The 23,130-nt window shown below is 40.7% G+C and overlaps 1 protein-coding gene across 1 annotated transcript; it reads right to left on the reverse strand.

Annotated features, from left to right (window-relative positions):
- Positions 1–1,874: 1,874 nt before the first annotated feature.
- On the reverse strand, positions 1,875–22,057 carry LOC128317280 (uncharacterized protein DDB_G0271670-like). Its single transcript, XM_053228674.1, has 5 exons — positions 21,899–22,057; positions 19,887–20,534; positions 18,544–18,581; positions 15,706–15,839; positions 1,875–2,068 (listed from the first exon to the last, which is right to left on the reverse strand). Exons 1-5 carry the CDS (start codon positions 22,055–22,057, stop codon positions 1,875–1,877), a joined length of 1,173 nt encoding a protein of 390 aa, XP_053084649.1.
- Positions 22,058–23,130: the final 1,073 nt, after the last annotated feature.

Here is a 23,130-nt window from a genome sequence, read left to right on the forward strand (position 1 = left end):
ATGATGACCCCAAACATACTTCCAGTCTTCGGATTTGAAACTCGATGAATATAAAGTTGCTTCTTGAGATGTTCTGCATCCAAAGATTCTCTTCAAGCGTCAGTAATGTTGTTAGACGTCACAGGAAGCGGCTCGGTGCTGCTATTCTCTCCAACCTCCTGTAGGCTTCATGTAATATTAATTGCGGGGTGCCAATAATTTCAAATCCATTGTTTTGAATACAATTACATGCAATTACAAATGCAATTACAGTAAATTGTATTTATTGTGTTAAAACTATCCAAATTTATTACCTCAAAATTTTTGCTTATATCCTCATTTTTGCTCAATAATTTAAGATGGCTGCAGTTTAAAAAAAACAAAAAAGTTTCCACTAAACGGGGAGAATGTGCCGCTTCCAGCTCCAGTCTGTTTATAATCTTCCACGCTGGCTCTTATCAGCGAGCGGTGCGGTGGGTGAGAGGCTCGTCAGTTCACACTTCCTCCCTCACGGCACTCCTGCCACATCCGGAGAAAGTAAATCAGAGCTGTTTGCCCTGCAGTGCAGCATGGAGACGACCGCTCACTTACTTCCACAGAGGAAACATCTGGATACCACTGGCTCACCCCGGTGTGAAAGTGAATGAGGGATGTGTATGAGTGTGTATGAGTGTGTATGAGTGTGTGTAAATCCAGGCTCGTTAATGTGTAAACAGCTTGTTAGCTGTAGATACAGTGTGTATCAGCCTGGGTGATTAGCTCAGGAGGGAAATTTCTGTTTAAATGTTACATGAGGTAAGATGCTAAACTCAGACGACTCTGAGTGTGTGAGCTCTTATCAATCAAAAATGTCATAAGTGTGAGTGTAAGATTCTTCATAACAAATGTTACAGTAATCACACAGTGTCTAAGCGACTCTTTCGTCAGAACTGCAGTCAGTGTGTAGCACGTGTGCATGGGGTGGCCACACAGGGCCAGGGGGAATCTTGGGAAGGGACACTGCTGTGGGGGATGAAAAGTGTTCAAAATATGATTAAATAATTACTCGATTGATTGCAAAATAATTCATAATCAATTCATAGTTTTATTCTGAAATAAAGAAATAAAATATACAGTATAATCTTACTGTAAAAATACCAATATATCTTCAAATTATATTATTAATATAAAAGTCTGTCTTCCAGAATGATAATTAATTAATTAAAATAAACCTATTTATTTATTTATTCGATTGTTTGTTTCTTCATATGAGATTGATGTATTTCCAAATGGAGTGTTTCAAAACAAAACTATTTATTTATTTATTTGTTTGTTTATACTTTGAAAATTGATGTATTTCCAATTGGTGTGTTTCAGAATAAAACTAATTATTTGTTTGTTTGTTTCTTTATAGTTACAAGATTGATGTATTTCTGAATGGCGTGTTTCAGAATAAAACTAATTTTCTTTCTTTCTTTCTTTCTACTTCTATTATTGACATATAACCAAATGGTGTGTTTTCAAACCATTTATTTATTTATTTATTTATTTATTTATTTATTTATTTATACTTTAAAGATTGCATTATTTCCAAATGGTGCATTTCAAACCAAAACTATTATTACTACTATTTCTATGTTTGTTCGTTTTATTTGTTTGCATTTTTGAGCACTTTCATCACTCTCATCCTCCATACAGCCTCCGCGAAACTTCAAAATGTAGAGTTGTGTTCAGTAATCGTTGCTTAAAGATGTAACTGTACTCACACAGTACGCCTAGCTCAGCCTTCTGTAATCGTGTAACAGTGTATTATTATCTTTGTTCCCCAAACATACAGCACACATACGAATAACACACACATGAAAACATGATAATAGTGGTGTAGTGTGTAAAGCAGCTCTCTGTTAGCTGAAGTGTCAGGGCCTCTCGTTAGCTGGAGGTGTGCGCGAGTGTGTGCTTGTTGTGGAATTCCTGGTCGTGTCAGTGGAGACGGATGTAGCGGGGCAGGTGGGTTCACTGAGAGACTGAGCTCTGGGTTCATCCTGCAGGAGGACTTGTTGTTGTGCACGCAGGTGATACGAGGCAGTGTGCTGAAGAATCACTCTGGCTGCTGTTGACAGAGGAGAGAGGGAAAAGGTCAGAGGTCACACCTGGTGATAGTTCTGCTGTGTCTAAACAGGAGCACTTCGCACACACACACACACACATTTAGACACACATATTAATATTGCTATGCTGAAAAGAGTGAACAAAGCAACATAATTGTTGAAGTAATTTGCTTTCAGGGAGCTAGCTGAAGCTAGCTAAAAGAAGAACTCCGTAAACACACCAGTGTAGAATGCTAATCTCTATCTACTTTATCTGTAGTGTGTGTGTGTGTGTGTGTGTGTTTTCCACTGACAAAAACTTTGACATGCTCCCCTGTACTGAAAAAAATAAAAAACCCAGAAAACCTGTTTACGTTAAATTCACTTACAATACAAGCCTAAGGCAGGTCTCTGATTCTGTCGATAAAAATTTCTATGAAACATATTTTTTCTATCACATTTCACTTGAGTGATATTTGTATATTAATCCTTTCAGAAATAGAAATTTATTACTATGAATGTTATGGGAAAAAATTCCTGTTCTTATTTACGTTATAGCAGCTATAAACGGTCTTTCTCTCATCACACTCTCTCCCTTTTTTCTCTCTGTCAAGTTTAATAAGACAAAAAAAAAAAAAGCAGCTGGTCATGTTACCGTGAAACGCAAAGCGGAAACTCCTCTGTCCTGAAGACACTGGAGACTCCTTCCATAAATGTTTCCTTGCAGAAAACTATTCTGCTACGATTACACAATTTTTGTGAAGCGTCCATCATGTGAATGAGCCGTTACTATAGAAACGATAACGTATTAGAACGAAACTCTGTTTTGCAGCCTCGCTACTGTCAGAGCTGCTGTTATAGAAAATGAATCATCACCTTCTTCTGACCAATCAGAATCCAGAATTCAACAGCACAGTAGTGTAATAAAAAAGAGATTATTATTATAACACAAAAGCTTGAACTAATTTACATAATTTTAATTATATTTATTTTATTATTTTAAAGTTAGCACAGATGTTGGTTCAACTTATAATAAGAGCATTCTTTATTCATTTTGCAATTTAAAAAAAAAAAAAAAAAGCCACCTTCGGTCTCATTCAGCCACCTTTACTGTTACAGTGTAAGAGTGGTAGACTGAAATTGTACTATGTTTTAAACAACATAAATGACAACATCTGCCCCCCTTAGACTTCCATTATGAGTGAGTTTGGAGTGAACAGGTTTTCTGGGTTTTTTTTACTCAGTTCACGGAAATTCTTGTCACATCAGTAATACCTTACAGACACAGTGGATAGAGTTGAGGTTGAAAAATGTTGAAGTATTCCTTTAAATGTTGAAGTGTGTGGGTTTTTTTTAATCTCTCACACTGAGGAGATGTCGAAAATCCGGATTTGCACCAAACAGTGCATTATTTCCTCCTGCTGATTTTTGGGCGGTGTCGGGAGCCTGTCTGGTTTCCTGTGTGGGTCGAGATCAGGACCTGCTTTATCTTCTCCACCTGACATCCGTCCACATCCCACTGAGATCGTCCAGACATGGACTTCCTCTGAGTTGTACTTCTGTTAAACCTCAGATCTCTTGCTCTTGCACTCTATTTATTTATTATTTCTTGATTTATTTGTTTGTTTGTTTGATTGCTTATTTATTTCATCTCTATGACATATAAAGGCCATCAATCTACCCATAATATCCCAATAGTTTTTAATTTTTTTAAATTTTTTACAAACCAAAATCTCTCATTTAGATAAGTAGACCTTTCAGACTCTTTGTTCAATACTTTGTAGACACACCTTTAGCAGCAGTTACAGCTTGAAGTACCACTGCAGCGTTGTTTTGGCTGTAAGCGTCGCCACATTGTCCTGCTGAAAGGTGAATCTTCGCCCCAGTCTATGTCTTCATGGACCTCTCTGAATTTGATTTCATTCATCCTTCCCTCAATTCTGACCAGTTTCCCTTTCTCTGCTGCTGAGAAGCACCTCCATAGCATGATGCTGCCACCACCGTGCTTTACTATAGGAATCGTATTAGCCAGATGATGAGCACCAGAGCTCCATGTAACCCTTAGAGTTTAGCACAGATAGTTAAATTTTTGTCTCATCAGACCAGAGAATCTTTTTCCTCATGCTCTCTATCATATTTTCCCCCATTCTTATGTTTGACATGAATATTAACTGAAGCTCTTGACCTGTATCTGCATGATTCTGTGCATTATGCTGTATCTATACACACACATAGATATATACCCTCTATTTCTTTAGTTCTTTCTTAATACCTTCTTTAGTTCTTTCCTAATATCTCTCCAAGAATTCCTTCAGTAAATCTCTCTCTTCTTGCTTTCTCTTGCTCTTTCTTTCCCTGTCCCTGTTTTCGGGAACATCATTGCTTGCTGAACTCACACTCTCCTGGTCCGAGGCTTTCTCCATCTCACATCTCCTCAAACACACCCAAAGATGGGACATCTTTGGTATCTCCAGGTGTTACAGAGCAACAACAACAATGACCTCATCCACCACAAATGCCCCCCTGGTCCTGCTTACACTGCCAGATGATCATCTCCTTCCTCCAGGCCAAGCAGAGAGCTGAACAAGCAGCATTCAGCTGCTGAGAACGTTGAGGAGACGCCTTGGCAGGAGTGTGTGCAGGGTGGCGAGGGTTTAAATGAAAGCCCATATTCACAGAGCATATGTAAAAATAATACTTGGAGATGATGCATAGTGGTTAAAGAGCCCTCACCCTTTTCCTCTTCTTCCTCACTTTACACAAAGGGCTTCTGTGTGGAACTGTGGGCCTGCTGGGAAATCTTTCTCACAGTGTGTATCTGTGTGTTAGTAATAATAATAATAATAGTAATAATAATAATAATAATATAAGCACTGTACAAGCATCATGTACAAAGTGCTTCACATGCAAAATGAATAAATATGAATGAAAGACAAAGGTAAAAGAAATAAGTAAATAAACAGCAAATAAACCAAGAAACTCATCACCGTTGTTACACAAATATAAAAAAACTCAAGATAATGACTAATATAGTTAGGTTAATGCTAGCTGCCTGGTTTTACATGATATAATAGTTAGTCTAACATTATTAACAATCAGGCTAACAATCAAAATCAAAATCAAAACCAGGCAAAAGTCAGGTGATCAGTAAACACGCAAACCTGCGCAAAGTCAGTAACCAGAAACACAACGGAGAGCAGAACAAATGCTAGAACAGTGTGTGTAAGTCTGTGTTATTTATGGTGGGTGTGTGAGATTAGTGGCTGGTGAGTTCAATCAAAAGTCGGGTTGTAGAGCAGGCGAATGAGTCATGTGATTGGTTTGTAGTGGTGCGTAGTGGGAAATGGAGTTCATGACAAAGGAACGTTAACAAAGTGTTATCGTAGTGTTGTGGTTCAGTTGCTGGAAAGCTTATTTTAAACTAGAACTTTGTGATAAGCAGTAAACCAAGGTTAGCATATAATTAACAGAAATGTTAGCAGTGCTATCATGCAATCAATTCAGATCAGTTTTTTCAATTTAAAGCTCTGTCCTTGATGACCCAGTGATGCCTGACATCCAAACCATGATCATTTACATTTAAAAAATGCTATAATAGTATAAGCCTATGCAACTGGAAAATGAGTAAAAATAGATAAAAAGACTTAAAATAGCATGATATGATAACATCTACAACATTGTATCCAATAATAAGTTTCAGGGTTTTTTTTTGTTGTTTGTTTTTTAACAAAATTAAAAGAGTAAGAAAGAAACCAGAGCTCATCGATGAACTGAGGTTTGGTAGCCTGATATGTAGCTTTGCCATGAACAACCTGCGAACAATCTGTGTCTAAAAACATTGAGAAGCAGCGATGTGGAACTGATGCGGATGACTCACCGGGTTAAAATGAGGTTATGGAGTACTCTACACTCCAGGAAAAGCTAGCCAGAAAAAATATGTTCTCAATCAAATCAGACACAGCCCGAGCCAAAGTAAAATCTGCAGGTAGACTGCTCCAAATTCTACAGAGCCAACATCGTAAAAAAAATCCTCTTTTTGTATTTAACCTGTGCTTTGAAACAGCCGAGTCTCCTGATCTGATATGAACTAAGTGGTCTAATAGTGTCATAAATGCTACATACACACACGAGAGTTTCCTTCCAAGCCTGTTATCAGACCCCAATCGAGCTAAATGACGGCTTCCAGCTACACATCTGGCTGATTTATGGGAAACTTGTATAAAATATTAAAATTAGCGCTAATGTTGACCCTGAGGTTGTGTTCAGTACTCAGCAGTGTTTCATCACGTTCGCTGTAGGCCTTCGGAAAAAGCCTTGCTAGTTACATTCAAGACCAAATGAAACGTGTTGAGAGCTGTGTTGATGTATTTCCCTTTGAAACAGGAAGTCAGTGTGATGGTGTGTTGAAATTCTCTGATTGGTCAGGTGATTGGTATATAAGCTGTTCTGTGATTGGTCATGTGATTGGTATATAAGCTGTTCTGTAATTGATCATGTGATTGATATATTAGCTGTTCTGTGATTGGTCATGTGATTGGTATATTAGCTGTTCTGTGATTGGTCGTGTGATTGGTATATTAGCTGTTCTGTGATTGGTCATGTGATTGGTATATAAGCTGTTCTGCAATTGGTCATGTGATTGGTATATTAGCTGTTCTGTGATTGGTCATGTGATTGGTATATTAGCTGTTCTGCAATTGATCATGTGATTGATATATTAGCTGTTCTGTGATTGGTCATGTGATTGATATATTAGCTGTTCTGTGATTGGTCATGTGATTGGTATATTAGCTGTTCTGCAATTGATCATGTGATTGATATATTAGCTGTTCTGTGATTGGTCATGTGATTGGTATATTAGCTGTTCTGTGATTGGTCGTGTGATTGGTATATTAGCTGTTCTGTGATTGGTCATGTGATTGGTATATAAGCTGTTCTGCAATTGGTCATGTGATTGGTATATTAGCTGTTCTGTGATTGGTCATGTGATTGGTATATTAGCTGTTCTGCAATTGATCATGTGATTGATATATTAGCTGTTCTGTGATTGGTCATGTGATTGGTATATTAGCTGTTCTGCAATTGATCATGTGATTGATATATTAGCTGTTCTGTGATTGGTCATGTGATTGGTATATTAGCTGTTCTGTGATTGGTCGTGTGATTGGTATATTAGCTGTTCTGTGATTGGTCATGTGATTGGTATATAAGCTGTTCCGTGATTGGTTTAGTGATAGTGATGTCAAGTTCGTGAACAAATTATTTTTTTTGAACCGGTTCTTTTTAGTGAGCTGGTTGAACCAGTTCACCAAATTGGACTGAATCATTTGAAACAGTTTGCGTCTCAATTCAACACTGATCCACATGTTACTCAATCAAAACTCACTTTCTGACGTGCCTGACAGTCACTCCGATATGAAATCAGCCAATATCCTGGAGTATATGATCCTGTGATCCCTAATAATGATGTCGGATTTTGCCAACTCTTCTTAGCAGCTCCAGTACACTAACTGAACTGAGAACAGTCTCTGTCAGACATGTGCTACTTGCTGAGAAGTGATGAGCTGCTGAAACTGAGCATGGTTTCAAACTGTAGGGTTTCATTCAGGGGGACCAAATGAATGGTTTTAAAGTATTTTGCTGAACAGGAAAAAGTATAACAAATAAATTGTACTGGAAATATATTTATGGCTTGATTACCGCTTTATCAGTGTTTGATCCGGCTTACGTAACAGTGATCCAATGGCAGTAGCTCTCGAACAGTACACTGATACTGTGTCAGCAGTTCTCGTGTCAAGAGTCGGTTACAGCCATTGGTTGCAACAGTTCTTGAGTCAACAGTACACTGAACTGAGAACAGTCCCGGACTCGGACATGTCCGCATGTGCCGAGAACTGATGAGTGAGCTGCTGATACTATCAGCATGCATGAACTGAGGACTTGAGGGAATGAGTAAATTTCTTTAATAATAAATAAAACGTACTGGAAATATGCATAGTACAGCTAGTTATATTAAACAATATTTTTACTACAACATGCCAAAAACCATTCAGCCAAGACACGTAAATGAATTTTACTCTTGAGTATTGTGTATGCAGATTGTAGTTTAAGTTTTTATGAGCTGGATCATGGTTTCTGTTTATTCACTTCATATGCTTTAGACATGTAAAACATCCACATTTGCACATTGCCTGTATTGGGTGCTTTAGTTGCAAAACTTTAATGTTATTCAAGATGTTGATGAAGATGATGATGATGATGATGATGATTATTATTATTATTAGTAGTAGTAGTATTTAATTGAATAAAATGTATGCACTCTTATATGCTTACACATGGCTTTATTTGAATGTGTTTGAATGTGTATTTTATCCTCCCAGATGATAGCATTACGTATGAATGATGTCATTACGTGATGACGTAAAAGAACTGGTGAATCAGTTTTTTATCCGGGTCAATTGAAACGAACTGTCTGAAAGAACCGGTTCGCGGAAAAGTACCGGACTTCCCATCACTATCAGATGATTGGCATATTAGCTGTTCTCTGATTGGTCAGGTGATTAGTATATTAGCTGTTCCATGATTGGTCATTTGATTGGTATCTTAGCTGTTCTCTTTTCTGAAAAATGTAAAATTTTCAACTTTTCTCATATAAAAATGCAATACGTTACAAATATATGTTTAGATTTATGTAAATATTTATTTTTATTTATTTATTTATTTTTCACAAAATATTATTTTTACCTATATTTAAGTATATGTTGCAATATACATAATGTATTTGGTTATGATTGTCAATATAATTCCTTAATATCCTGTATGCCAAATGCGCAACAACAAAATGGTCTATTTCAAATATTTGCATATATTCTAAAATATATGGCTTTATTATATAACGATAAAGTGATATATTTCCACTTTGGCCACTGAATAAATAAATAAAAGAATAAACAAACAAACAAACAAAATATCAGTGGCAGCACTATTTACAATATAATTATATGTATAACTGCGTACATAGCATGTGGTGGTAGTTAAAAATACAACCAGTCAGCGTGGCGGGCTAAGGTGTGTTAGATCAGGACCGGTAGATTTAGTAATCATTTGAATCCACCCTTCCTAAACTGCTCCTGCTCCAATCACTGCTATGCCATTACACCATTTGTGGGTGGAGCATTTCTTTTATGCAAGGTGGAAGGAGTTCAAGTCGTTCCAAGCGGAGACGGAAGGCAGTAATTAGGGGACGACTCAGTTGCATTCAGTGCTAGTAACAGCATCATTCATCAAACCTTTACTCGCAGTTCTTCATCCATCACTCACACTGACACTTTGTTAAAAAAAAATAAAACCCTGGCAGTGTGGTGCTGAAACAAACCGGGATTGTTGGTACAAAGACGCGACAGCCAGACGCTTTAAGACGGACAAGATGATTGTCTTTGTGCTCATCTGTCTTCACACCAAGCCTTGGCTTGGGAAACATTTCAACATCCAGAACAACCATCCATCCATCCGTCCATCCGTCCGTCCGTCTGTGGTTTCCTCGTGAAGATAGCAGGGATGGGGTGACACAAGACTTCCTCGTTGTGTGATGAAAAAAAAAGGGAGCTGGCACGTGTTTATGTGCACAAGGAAACGAGACAGGTTCCAACACGTTCTGTTTGTGTTCATGGTGCTGAATGAAGCGACATGGAGTCTGCGTAATGTTTGCTTTTCGTTCTCTTGAACATTGGGGGATTCTCGGGTTTTGCGTTTCTCTTTTCTTCCAGGAACAAGAGCGAGCTCGAATGATTGACTCTAGTGTTCCTGTGACTTCAGGAGTGGCTGGTGTGAATGCGCTAGCAGGGCTAAAACCCAGCTTTCAAAGATAAAAATACATCAATATATCTGATTATTTAGGAAAAATGTCTTAAAATGGATTATTTCGAATTTTCGTATATGTAGAAAAACACACCATACAACATGAAGAAGCGAGGAGTGATGCTGGGGCTGATTTCATTCTAGCCCAGACTGTAGATTCAAGGTGATTACACAGAGTGACTGACACGCCCCCTAGATCTGATCTCCATTTGCACTGATATATACGTAACATACCATCAGCAGTAATTGAAAGAAAAAAAAAGGCACAGGTGAAATATAGGCTTGGGTGTAATGAATGTGAACGAGGTGGATTTTTTACTCATCATCCTAATTTTTCCTCTACACTGCCTTTGGAAACTAAATCATACATCGTACAATCAGAGTACAAATTACACTAAAGGACAGATGACAGAACCGCGAGTTTGTATTGGTTTTCGTAGGTTTGAGGAGGAAACATGGCATGAACCCAGTTGAGCTTTACAAACTTGAAGCACTTTAAAAAATTAGAAATCATAAATGCAGCTCTGTGTGTGTGTGTGTGTGAGATCGTTTTCCTCATATCATTCTTATTACACAATTGATGAAACCTTGTGTTTTAATGCATCACTCAACCTGAATAGTTTTACTGTCGAGCTACTGATGGATATCAGGTTTTATGCTGCAATCTATTGTACTCGTGACTCAGAAAGTTCCAAGTCAATTTTCCTGAATTCCGAGCTAAACAACTTCCAGTACTTCGGCTTAGAAAAAACATGGACGCTCAGAACAAGGTCACTGAATTTTATAAACACATAAATAAGATTTAACACAAATTATTTTTGGATGATTAGCGCTGAGAAACTACGTATAAGACGTATAAGGTCAACTGTCTCGTTCGTCTTCAAATCTTCGTTATCTACAAATCTAAACTTACCAAGCTGTTAAAACACTTTTTCACAACACAAAAGCTACACATCAAATAAAATCGAGTTTTATCAAGTAGAAAATGATGCAAAGGGAAATCTGTTCACTGTCTCCATGTTGCCGTGATGTCACGTGCCTTTAGATCAGAGAATTCAGCCTAGATGGATATTTCCTGATATTCCGGCTGGGAATTCTGTGTCGAATGACCATTCCATTATTTTTTCCATGTCAGTGGTTGAGTTCAGAGTACAATGGATTGCAGCATTAGAACTGAAAAACCGTAGATGATAAGCAGGAACACCTCGTCCGTTAGCACAGAGTTTTAAAACGCATTGTGGTAGAAACACAACCTGACTCATACGCAATCCTGGGCCAGGAGCGATATCAAGATATCAAGATATCAAGATATCTGCCAAAACCATTATGTTAGCATGTGTTCTGTCCAATATTATTACCCAATAACCGTCTCCTGGGAGCTGTGGGTTGTATAAACACGTATATTTTTAAATCTGATTGAGCGAAGGTTGCCAAATCCCCCTGTAACAAGCTTGTCCTTGTATTTATTGCCGTTGAATTATTCAGCAGGATGCAGGTCAACAGCCCTGGTGTTACACTCTCATTTCCCCTGAACGAAAACATCAGGCCAAGCTCACCGAGCTGCAGGAACGTGTGATTAAGCCGAGCGTGTTTATACGCGTGACCTTACGCAACCTTGCGCACGAATCCGTTAATGCAGCGCTGCTCCTGAGGAACAAAAATATGTGGATAAGTATGGGGTGCCAGTTGTGAGATTGATTACTAAAGCACATGTATTGGCTATTACTCATTCACGTTTGGTGTGTGTGTGTGTGTGTGTGTGTGCATGTGCACGTGTGTGTGTGTGTGTGCGCGTGTGTGTGGATATACTGCCCCACAACCGGCCAAGAGAATTACCTCAGCAATAAGAAACGCTGCTTGTTCCATTCACCCCATCTGGTTCACTTTAGTCCCAGCTTCGACATGAGTACTTTCACCTCCAGATACACACACACACACACACACACACACACACACACACACGTATGACTTGCTGTGTACTTTATTCTTGATTTCTCACTTCTAAAAGCTAAAACCAGCTCATATAAACCCATCAGTCAGATCCTGAATGTGTTTTGCTAAACCTTCATACCGTCGTTCCTCCCTCGCCAAATCATACCTCCTCACGGTGCTGCGCTACGTGATCCTGAACGGCAATAAACCAGGAATTTATAGCGCTCTAACGCCCCCCCAAACCCCCCTCCACTCCAACCGTTTTTCTTTATAACGTGATTCAGTTGGAACGTGTCGTCTTCCTGAAGACATTTTTAGCTCCCTGATTGAAAGAGCAGAATGTGGAATGGACGGCAATGACGGCAGAATAAAAACAGAGAAAAGTGTCAAAAGAGTGAAATGAAAAGTAAAGGTGGTAAACATATTGAAATTCTTGACCTGAATGCAAATACTCTTCTAAATAAATATTCTGGTAAAAGCTTCAAGTAGAAAAGTAAAAACTCTTAAGTCTGTATTATATTAGCTTTTAGCTACACTTAGTGCGTACGCAAAATGGCTGCTGCGCGTATCCTACGGTCAGAAATGAACTCTACACGTCCGCATGTTGCAATACCGACATAATCGTTGGGGGTGCTGTAGTATGATGTGACGTCACGTCAGCACCAGTCTGATACACAACGACAGAGGCAGAAAGTTCTGAAGAGAAACTAGAGGAGCTAGTAGAGTTACCAACGTCTGTACGATGTCCGTATGCCACAAGATGTCTTCCACTGTCGCAACCTTCATTGCTGACATGTGAAGTCAAACAAAGCGGTCAAGGAAGATATCAAGATGCCGACCAGGAATGTTTCAGTGCTAGCCTGCCCCCTAGTGGATATAGCTTTATTCTACTTTCCACGTACGCAGAGTGAAACTGACGTATATCTGCAGCTTTAAAGTTTTCTTAAGATTTCAGAAAGATTCACACACTTTTAAATCACACACTGATTTCAGTTCCTGATGGTAAATTAAGGATGGAAGGAACATGCGAAAATATCAGCTAAGGCTAACTAACAACAGCTTTATTCCTCTGAAATGTTAGCTAGCAAGATTCAAATCAGCCGAATGCTAATCTGTAGTTGTCATATTCAAACTGCCGAGATTAACACAATGTGTACGTAGCAGGAGATCGATGAACGTGATGAGTATTAACGGCTCATTCTCGTTAGCATTTCTCATCTATTAAAGTTTAGATTTGTTAAGAATTTAGATCTGAAGATAAAAAGTCACCTTCTGACTGCAAAAATGTGATTTCAGAGAAATGGAGTGAGGTGTAAATGAGAGAAGAGATTTTTCTTTTGAAACGTAGCGAGTAAAAGGAGAAAGATACTTTAAAAATAACAGACTTGAAATGACTGTACTCTGTTTCTTCCCTCCTCTGGTTATCAGTAGAAATATGAAGAAAGATAAGGAGTGTGAGAGAAGACATATGCTGAGACTAAGACAGGGAGAAATAGACAATGCTTATATGCACACGTGTCAGGACGGCTGATGCGGGCTGACAGCGTAAATTCCAGGCAGGATTAATATTAAGATTCGGATCCTGCACAAGTCTCCTAAAACAAGTCTCCTAAATGTGCGCTGCACACGTCAAACCTCCAGGAGTGTAAAAATCCCGAGTCTCACCTCAAACCTCTTCCAAATCACCTCAGCCCTCACTCTCCCTCCCTCCCCTTTTTCCTAATAAAGTGCCCCTCGTGCTCACTTCTGTACTCCACAAAGACGTCTTTGTTTGACTTGACAACCAGAAAAAAAACGCTGTGTCTCGGTTGGCGCTGTAAATCACTCCATCCAGATGGGACGCAGCTTCTGAGTGCGGTTTGTAGCCGCTAGGCTAACGGCGCCTTGGCCCTTTGGGCCTCCTAAAGAGGCTTCAGAGATCGAGAGCTCGGCCTGCTTCCTGGATTAGACTGCGTTAATAAAATAAAATCCGCCCCTACATAATGAACGCGTGCTGAGTTTTAGTTTAAACTTTCACTCTCAGTTTTCCTACATTACCCACAATGCCGTTCTATCTGCTGATCGTGGTGCAGTGGGATTCAGCCCTAGCGCCATCTTTACATCAAGAGAGCGATGCAGCAGCGCTTTAGTCATTTAGTCTGTCCAGCTATCTCTGCTCTCACGCTAAATCTACCGCCAACTCCATCGCGCTTGTCATCTCATACATCGCTAACTAGCCGAGTCTCAGCTGCGTCGTATAGCCACATTGCATGCTGGGATTTCAGTCCAGTGTTTTCACCAATGTCTGCACTTTTCTTCACTGGATTTCTTGCTAATCCAGAGAGTGAGTAAAGTTTTATTTTTAGGAGCTAACAGAGAAACCTGACTGTTATCCATTAACAGTTTTTAATTTTTTTTTCTTCTTCTTAAATGAGGGCAGATAAACAGTTATCGTGACTCATACCCCGCCCACAGCAGCATCAGATGCCAGAGAGGTTGAAGATCTTTGAAAATCAGCCAAAAGGTTTATTGGTAGCCATGCGTCAAGACAAGTGGATATGATGACATGAGATTAACTAATCCCAACTGACTTCCTCTTCATTACATAATGGCCTTGTATGTCCTACATAGTGCACTCATTCGAGTTTTCTCCCCAAAAACATGTGCATCTCGGTTTTTACATATTTATTCAAATAATTCTGCTTAAAAATTCTTTTAAATACGGTACAGTTTATTAAAAAAGCCACTGCTGCTCAACATGGTTTGTACTAAACTAAGCCTGAGATAGATCTCGTTGAACTCTAACGACATGTTTCCACTTTTCCAGGGTGTATTCCTGCTTCCAGTGTTCCCGGCATAGACTCCGGATTCACCGTCACCCTGAGCAGGATACAGAGCTTACTGAGGACATACTGAGTCCTGCAACGTTTCTGACTCGCCTCCTGTGTAAATATATATATCTATATATATGTATATATGTATGTATGTATGTATGTGTGTGTAGCATTTTTAATAAGCAATAAGTGAACTAAGCAATAAATCAGGAACTAAAATCAGTTCCTGAATCCCTGAAAAAACAATGGAAGTGAGACTAAAATGTCTTCAGGCTTAAAACACAAGACACTCAGAATGTGAAAGTACCTTCCCACATAGATTTCACTGTGAGCAGTAATGAATACAGAAGAAGAAGAAGAAGAAGAAGAAGAAAATGCTGATGAAGATGAAGAAGGAGGAGAAAAAGAAGCAGGGAAGAAGAAGCAGAAGAAGATGAAAAAGAAAAAGAGGAAAAGGAGGAAAAGAAAAAGGAAAGGAAAAAGAAAAAGAAGAAAAAAGAAGAAGAAGGAGATAATCATAATGACAAAAAAGATAATGAAGAAGAGGAAAAGGAAGGAAGCATAATAAGAAGAAAAAGATGAAGAAGAAGATGATGATGATGATGAAAGAGGAGAAAAAGAAAGAGAGAAGATGACGAAAAGGAAGGAAGCAGGAGAAGAAGAAAAGGAAAAAACACAAAGATGATGACAAGAATAAGGAGAAAAAGGAGGTAAAGAAAAAGGAAAAGAAAAAGAATAAGAAAGAGAAGAAAAAAGAAGAAGAAGGAGATGATGATGATGATGATGAAGAAAAATAAGAAGAAGAAGAAGAAAAAGAAACGAAAAAGAAATAAAAGAAGAAGATAATGATGAAGAAGGAGAAGAAGAAGAAGAATGTTCTTAGTAGCAGCGTTGATTTATCGATTGGTTAAAACACAATAAAAAGTAGTTTACCAGACCTTAGTGAGTTATAAAATGTGTGTGTGTGTTTGTGTGTGTGTGTTTGTGTGTGTTTGTGTGTGTGTGTGTGACAGGTGAATGATGAAGGCCAGGCAGGCTGCTAAATAAAGGAAGCTGACAGGAGTTTAGTAGCGCCTCAGGGACGCAGCTGCTCCTCAGACTGCAGCGCTGCAGCGTGTGATTCAGCCTCCGCATCTCTGGATCCGTTTCATTTCTTTCTCTTTTCTGGCCTCGAACTCTCAGCTCACGGGTCCTGGCAAGCAAAGAGAAGCCACTGCCGAGTAAAATCACATGACAACTGCACACACGGAGCAGCAATCGAACAGCTCCGGGCCAAACAGCCCTGCTGCTGAGGAGCAAACACACAGCCGGTGAAGAGAGAGGGGGAAAAGAGAGAGAGAGAGAAACGGAAAGAAAGTGAAGGAGAGGAGAGGAGAGAGAAACAGAAAGAAAGTGAAGGAGAGGAGTGAGAGAGAGGAGAGGAGAGAGAAACAGAAAGAAAGTGAAGGAGAGTAAAGAGAGAGAGAGAGAGAGAGAGAGGAGGAGAGAGGAGAGGAGAGGAGAGGAGACAGAAAGAAAGTGAAGGAGAGGAAAGAGAGAGGGAGGAGAGGAGAGGAGACAAAGAGAGAGAGAGGGGAGAGGAGAGAGAGAAACAGAAAGAAAGTGAAGGAGAGGAGAGAGAGAAAGAGAGAGAGAAACAAAGGAAGTTAAGGAGAGGAGAGGGGAGAGAGAGAGAGAGAGAGAAACAGAAAGAAAGTGAAGGAGAGGAGCGAGAGAGAGAGAGAGAGAGAGAGAGAGAGAGAGAGAGAGAGAGAGAGTAAACTTCATTTGGACAGTTGTGATGCTATCACCACAGCAACTTTTCTGTGTTTTGTGGAAAGATGGCTGTGGGGTTTGGCACTGCTCGATTCCTCTGGGGAAAAAAATGGCTTCTCTTTTCTCATTCATCAGATGCTTCTCAGAGAGAGAGAGAGAGAGAGAGAGAGAGAGAGAGAGAGAGAGAGCAAACAGAGAAGAGATGAACGAAAGCATGAGGGGAAAAGAGGAGAAGGGGAAAAAGAAAGAGAAGATGTATGGACAGAAAAACAAAGGAGAAGATGTATGGATAGGAAAAACAAAGGAGAAAGCTAGAAAAAGAATGAGAGAGAGAGAATGAGAATGAGAGGGAAATTTGAGGATTAGAAAGAATGAGAGAGAGAGAGAGAGTGCGAGAGAGAGGGAGAGATAGACAGGCTTCATTAACGCTCAGGTAAAAATGGCTGAATTTCTTTTCGCCGCTAGCCATTGTTCACACAACACAACAGGACACAAATCTGATTTATTTCTAAATTCCGGGTTATACAAAGTGACCAAAAGCGCTAAGTATTTAGCTAGTTAGTTAGCTAGCAATGTGCAGATTGACATCTGATTGATGGTTTTACATTAGTTTAAAATGTACTTGTATGTGATTTACATGCTACATTCTCAGGTTAGCTTAGCAAAGCCAGCTAACTGTACTAGCTCTCCAGAGGCACCAGCGATCTCTGCTACTTCCTTCCAAGCTTTGTTTTTCTTAGTAACGTCTCTTTACACATTTACTGAGAGGTCGAATGGATCCGATGAAAAAAACGGTTGTGAGATTTTCTTACATAAGGCTATGTTCTGATAAAAGCAAGAAATCCTGAAAAGGTGTACGAGCTGTACGCCATGTTTATCGCTGCTGTCACCATGGATACTACAGTTAGCCTAGTTTGCTAAAGCCTGCTAACTTTTACAAACTTTAGTTAGTGCTGCAACCAGGGATTGTTGTTGGAGTTAGCTAAACATAAATAGCTAGCTTTATAACCACAAGCTAGCTGGATAGTTTTGTTATACTCTATAATGAAAAAAAAAAAAACATAGAGCGTGTAGGTTTGCAGTGTTAGCGTAGCCAAAAAAAAAAAAACAAACAGACGCAGAAGAGGAGGGAGAGGGGAAGTGGAAAGAGACCCGGAGAGAACGACATTCCTGAGCCAGCTGTGGCTTCAGGGGGAATTTTGACTAAATTGGAGCGGATTGTGGTTCTGTATTCGACCCAGATCGCTGACGCGAGAGACGCAAATCTGAAAGAAGCGAGAAAGAGGCGAAAAGAGGAAAAGGCCACGTAGCTTAAGCTTCATGCCGCAGGTGCTGAAATGCAGAATAAATACAGCAGAGTCGTGCTCTTTCTTTGTAAACACTGATTTTAACGCCAGACATAACCCGTGTCCCGCTGTACGGATGAGACAGAGACGGAGTCAGGCGTGCTAATGAGAGATCTAACAGAACAACACACACTTTATCGTGTTCTGCCCCTCATTACCCCAGCTCATTAGCCCTGAGCGCAGCCGGGACACTTACACACTTACACACTTACACAAAGAATCGTTTGGTGAGGAAAGTAATCCCGAAAGCGAGCTATATTGAGCAGGCTAGGAGCATTAGCTCTGCTGTTCGGCGGTGCCGTGAAACAAGCGAGGCTTTGTGCGCTCTGATTCAGACTGATAAAACACGTGCGTGTCCCGAATCAGGCTCCGGGGCTCACAGAGTCTCGGCTTCTGTCATCGCCCGACTCACCGCCGGTTTCAGTGGAGTCACAGACCATTAAAAGGATACTCCAGTGTTTACTTAACACTAATCTAAGTCCAGTGTATCTGGAGTGTGTGTTTGTGTTCACTCCAAACTCGTTTATGATGGAGGTCTAAGGGCAGCTGTTCAACTCTTCATTTCTCAGTCAAAGGTGATTTTTTTTTCTCAGTTCAGGGAAACAGATACAGTGGATCAGGATTAAGATGAAAAATGTTGGGAGTTTTACTTTAACGCTGTGAATTGCGCTGTAATAACCAGAGCTTCTTAACTAAGAGGTTTGAATGGACTTGTGTTACACACACCTGCTACACACACACACACACACACAAACAAGCACTGAACATTTGAAATACATGAACAGAAACACGTACACAGTGTGTTGAACACTCCAGGTAGCTACATGGGGCGTCTACACACACACACACATGCACACACACGGACGCACACGCATCCTGTTTCCAGAGTGCTCAGTGGGGCCGCAGTGACCCCTCAGGGCCACACACACACGCGCGCACACACACACACACACACATCCTGGTGCTGAAACAACAGGTCAGGAGGGGACGAGCCTCCAGCGGCCATTGTGTCTGTGTGTTTATCCTTGTGGATGTGTGCCTATCACAACACTCTCACAAGTCACCGTTCCAACACACACACACACACACACACACACACACACACACACACACGTTTCTGTGTTAAAGGAATTCACCCGTCTGAAGCCAAACCTGGGACAATGACGCCTTCCTACAAACAAGCTCAGAAATGACCCTCAAGTATGAAGACTTCAGAGACACACACACACACACACACACACACAGCTGATGACGTCATTTCAGACAAAGTTCAGTAATAATCCTGACAAGGCACGTGGACCTGCAGAACTCATTAAGTCTTAAAATGATCCTCTATCAAACTGCGTGCATATTAAAGTTTATAATGCAATAAATGTTAAAGCTTTAGTATTTTATTATACGGAATTGGTGTATTTCCAAGAAGTGACCCTTAAACAGGAACAATAGTGCAGCTCTGATTTACTACGATCATAAAATAACGAACATAAAGCTTATCGTGAAAGCTACAAAGATCTTTCTAAAAATAAAAGCTACACAAAGAAAATCAATATTTAAAAAAAAAAAAAAAAGGAGGAGGACAAAGAGGAGGAGGAAGAGGAGGAAGAAGAATAGAAAGAGGAAAGGGAGAAGGATGAGTAGGAAGAGGAGGAGTAGGAGAAGATTTTAAAGAGGAAGAAGAGAAAGAGGAAGAAGAGGAGGAAACGTAGAAAGAGATAGAGGAGAAGGATGAGGAGATGAACGAGAAGGATAAGGAAGTAGGAGAAGGACAAGGAAGATTTGAAAGAGGCAGAAGAGTGGAAAGAGATAGAGGAGAAAGATGAGAAGGACAAGAAGAAGTAGGAGAAGGACAAGGAAGATTTGAAAGAGGAGGAAGAGTTGAAAAAGGTAGAGGAGAAGGAGGAGGAGAAGGATGAGAAGGAGGAGGAGAAGTAGGAGAAGGATGAAGAGGATGAGGAGGAAGAGGAGAAGAAGCAGGAGAAGGAGAAGGATGAAGAGGATGAGGAAGGGGAGAAGGATGAAGAGGATGAGAAGGAGGAGAGGGATGAAGAGGATAAGAAAGAGGAGAAGGATGTAGAAGATAAGCAGGAGGAGGAGAAGGATGAAGAGGATGAGGAGGAGGAGAAGGAGAAGGAGGAGACCGATGAAGAGGATGAAGAGGATGAAGAGGACGAGAAGGAGGAGAGGGATGAAGAGGATGAGGAAGAGGAAAAGGATGTAGAGCATGAGAAGGAGGAGAGGGATGAAGAGGATGAGAAGGAGGAGAGGGATGAAGAGGAGAAGGATGAAGAGGATGAGAAGGAGGAGAGGGATGAAGAGGAGGAGGAGGAGGAGAAGGATGTAGAGGAGGAGGAAGAGGAGAGGGATGAAGAGGATGAGGAAGAGGAAAAGGATGTAGAACATGAGAAGGAGGAGAGGGATGAAGAGGATGAGAAGGAGGAGAAGGACGTAGAGGATGAGGAAGAGGAGAAGGATGAAGAGGATGAGAAGGAGGAGAGGGATGAAGAGGAGGAGGAAGAGGAAAAGGATGTAGAGCATGAGTAGGAGGAGAAGGATGTGGAGGATGAGGAAGAGGAGAAGGATGAAGAGGATGAGGAAGAGGAGAAGGATGAAGAGGATGAGAAGGAGGAGAGGGATGAAGAGGATGAGAAGGAGGAGAGGGATGAAGAGGATGAGAAGGAGGAGAGGGATGAGGAAGAGGAGAAGGATGAAGAGGATGAGAAGGAGGAGAGGGATGAAGAGGATGAGGAGGAGGAGAGGGATGAAGAGGATGAGAAAGAGGAGAGGGATGAAGAGGATGAGGAGGAGGAAGGGGAGGAGGACGAGCCCTTGTCTGCTGCATTTGTCACCAGTCGATGGATTAAAGATGTCCTCCATGTGTGAGAAGCCGCTTCGCCACATCACACACTGCTGCCTCCACACACTTCCCTCCACACCAATCACATCTAACAGCCCACAATCTCTCTCTCTCTCTCTCTCTCTCTCACACACACACACACACACACACACACACACACACACTGTTCTGTCCTGAAGAAAACTTCCTTCCATAAATGTTAAATAAACATCTCCTACAGGAAACTTCACTGAGGGGCGATGATTCAAACTTTCACCCTGCACTTTTAGAAACGGGTTCTTTGGATCCTCAAGGGTTCTCTATGTAGCTAGAACTGTTTTAACTATCTAAAGAACCCTTGGAGAACTTTTATATGGTCCTTTTTTCTGAAAGAGTACCAGGTTTTTGCTCAGGTACTCTAGGGGTCCTGAAATATATATACAGTATATATATATATATATTTCGCAAAGCTGCACTCGTATATTAAAAGGAATTTGTAGTTAGCACACTAAATGGTTTTTCAGCCTGTCTCTAAAAACCCGCCATGTTTCCCTTCCACAAAAGTTCCCAACTAGAACCTCTTTTTTAAGCTAGAACACTTCACTATCCAATGAATCATTGAGGAACTCGTTTTTTCTTTTTTTTTTAAGAACACAGCATTGCTTCAGCTTCAGAGCGAGCAAAGCGCAAAATCCAAAAATGCCACATGCTGTCCATTCTCTCTGACACACAATGAAAGTCTTCTGCAATCAAAACAATCGATGTTTGTTTGCACTGTGAGATCGAGTTTCGTTTCAGAGCCTAACACGGACATTATTGGGGATCACTTGGATTTCAGAAACCCCTTTTTTGTGTTTGTAATCCTCTCTGAGCGAGATCAGTGCGCTATTCCAGTAACAGACCACAGAAATGTGCTGAACCCACATCCTCTCCTCTTCTGCATGAAGAACGACTGCATTAAAAACACGCCAATGGAAAACAAAGTTCCGTGCGCAGTTTTTAAGCTAGTCATGACCCGTGAGCCGGGTCGTCTTTGAGCACCTGGCCTGGTGATTTCTCATTAGCACATTAACCTCTGCAAACATTCATGATTCCTCACAACTTAAACTGCAGTAGCTTTTTTTTATTTTTTATTTTTTTGCCTCGTCTGCATACCATGGTCTACTAAATCACGGCTTGTAGTTCAAACAAAAAAGCCTCCATCCCCCCAAACCAACACTCCACGGCTGATGGAAGTGATTAAACAATATCTGGTTGTAATTCCACCTCGCACAACACACACACCCCCCAGGACTTTGGTCTCGAAATAGCTCAAACGGAGCGGATGTGGGAGTTCCTGAGCTCTGAACGCAGTTTGTCATTAGAGATGATGTGAGGCTGCGAGGGCACGAGCGCGGCAGCAGGCCTGGTGTTGGGGGAACAAGGAGGAGGGAGAGGAGGAGGAGGAATGGGGGGGGAAAAGACAGGGGGACGCATGCCATCATGCCCTCCAGGTCTTTGGCCTTCTTGAGCTACAGTTTAAGCCACAGATTGCTTGAGATGTTCCATATGGACCCAGTCACGTGGCTAACATGTATACACATGCCGGCACGTGGGCTTAACACACACACACACACACACACACACACACAGACACACACACTGTGGACGAGATTGGGGAAATGACCTGATGGATAACCACTTCACGAAAGAGAAACACAGATTATCAGGGGTGAAGGGTCTTGTGCTGGGATTTATTTATTTATTTATTTATTTATTTATTTATAATATATCCTCTGCTCCTCTTTTCAGGGGCCTTTAAATATCGATGTATAATTTAAATATCGAATGTGAGTATAAAGTGACATATTACAGGTTATACTGTAGATTGTGGTAAGGGTGTGTGCTTTAACCTTCCCACCACCTCAAAAAAAAAACAAAACCCAACAACAATAACAACAGCTACTCAGATTTGAACTCACAGCCTTCTGGTCCTAATCACACGCTCGATCTTCTTCCTAATTAGCTAACAAACTGAATCAGGCGTTATCGCAGGACAGCACATACTTCAACCTCACTCTTGACCATTGAGCACGTCAAACATGTTGTTGGGGTGAGAACCTATCTAGATACAGCTTGCTAAACAACATTTCTGTCAGGACAGATTTAGATTTTGCTAACTTGAGTGATATTTTGTTGACGCTAGCCAGTGCTAGCTAGCGTATGGAATAGCTGTAGCAAACAGTAACCCCATTTTTTCAATTTATTTCAATCTGCCACTGTTCGACCATGTGACTGATTTCAGCCAATGGAAGCGTATATATATGCAAAGTGCTTTCGTTTGGACTACGCCATGTGCCCTGTCACATCTGCGCTGTGTTTCTGTAGCGCATTTCGTTACGGTAAGGACTGAAGAGCTGAAATTATATAGCGCTGTAGGTGAGAAGTGTTCCCTCAGAACCACACGATGTCCTCTGCCACTGAAAAATAAACTCACCCAGGCCTCACGGCCATGTTTAAAGAAGAAACGAGGTATTTGATGGAGAAAAAAAATGAGAAATATGGCCTGC

This window comes from Pangasianodon hypophthalmus, chromosome 23 (assembly GCF_027358585.1).
Source record: "Pangasianodon hypophthalmus isolate fPanHyp1 chromosome 23, fPanHyp1.pri, whole genome shotgun sequence".
Lineage (NCBI taxonomy): Eukaryota > Metazoa > Chordata > Actinopteri > Siluriformes > Pangasiidae > Pangasianodon > Pangasianodon hypophthalmus.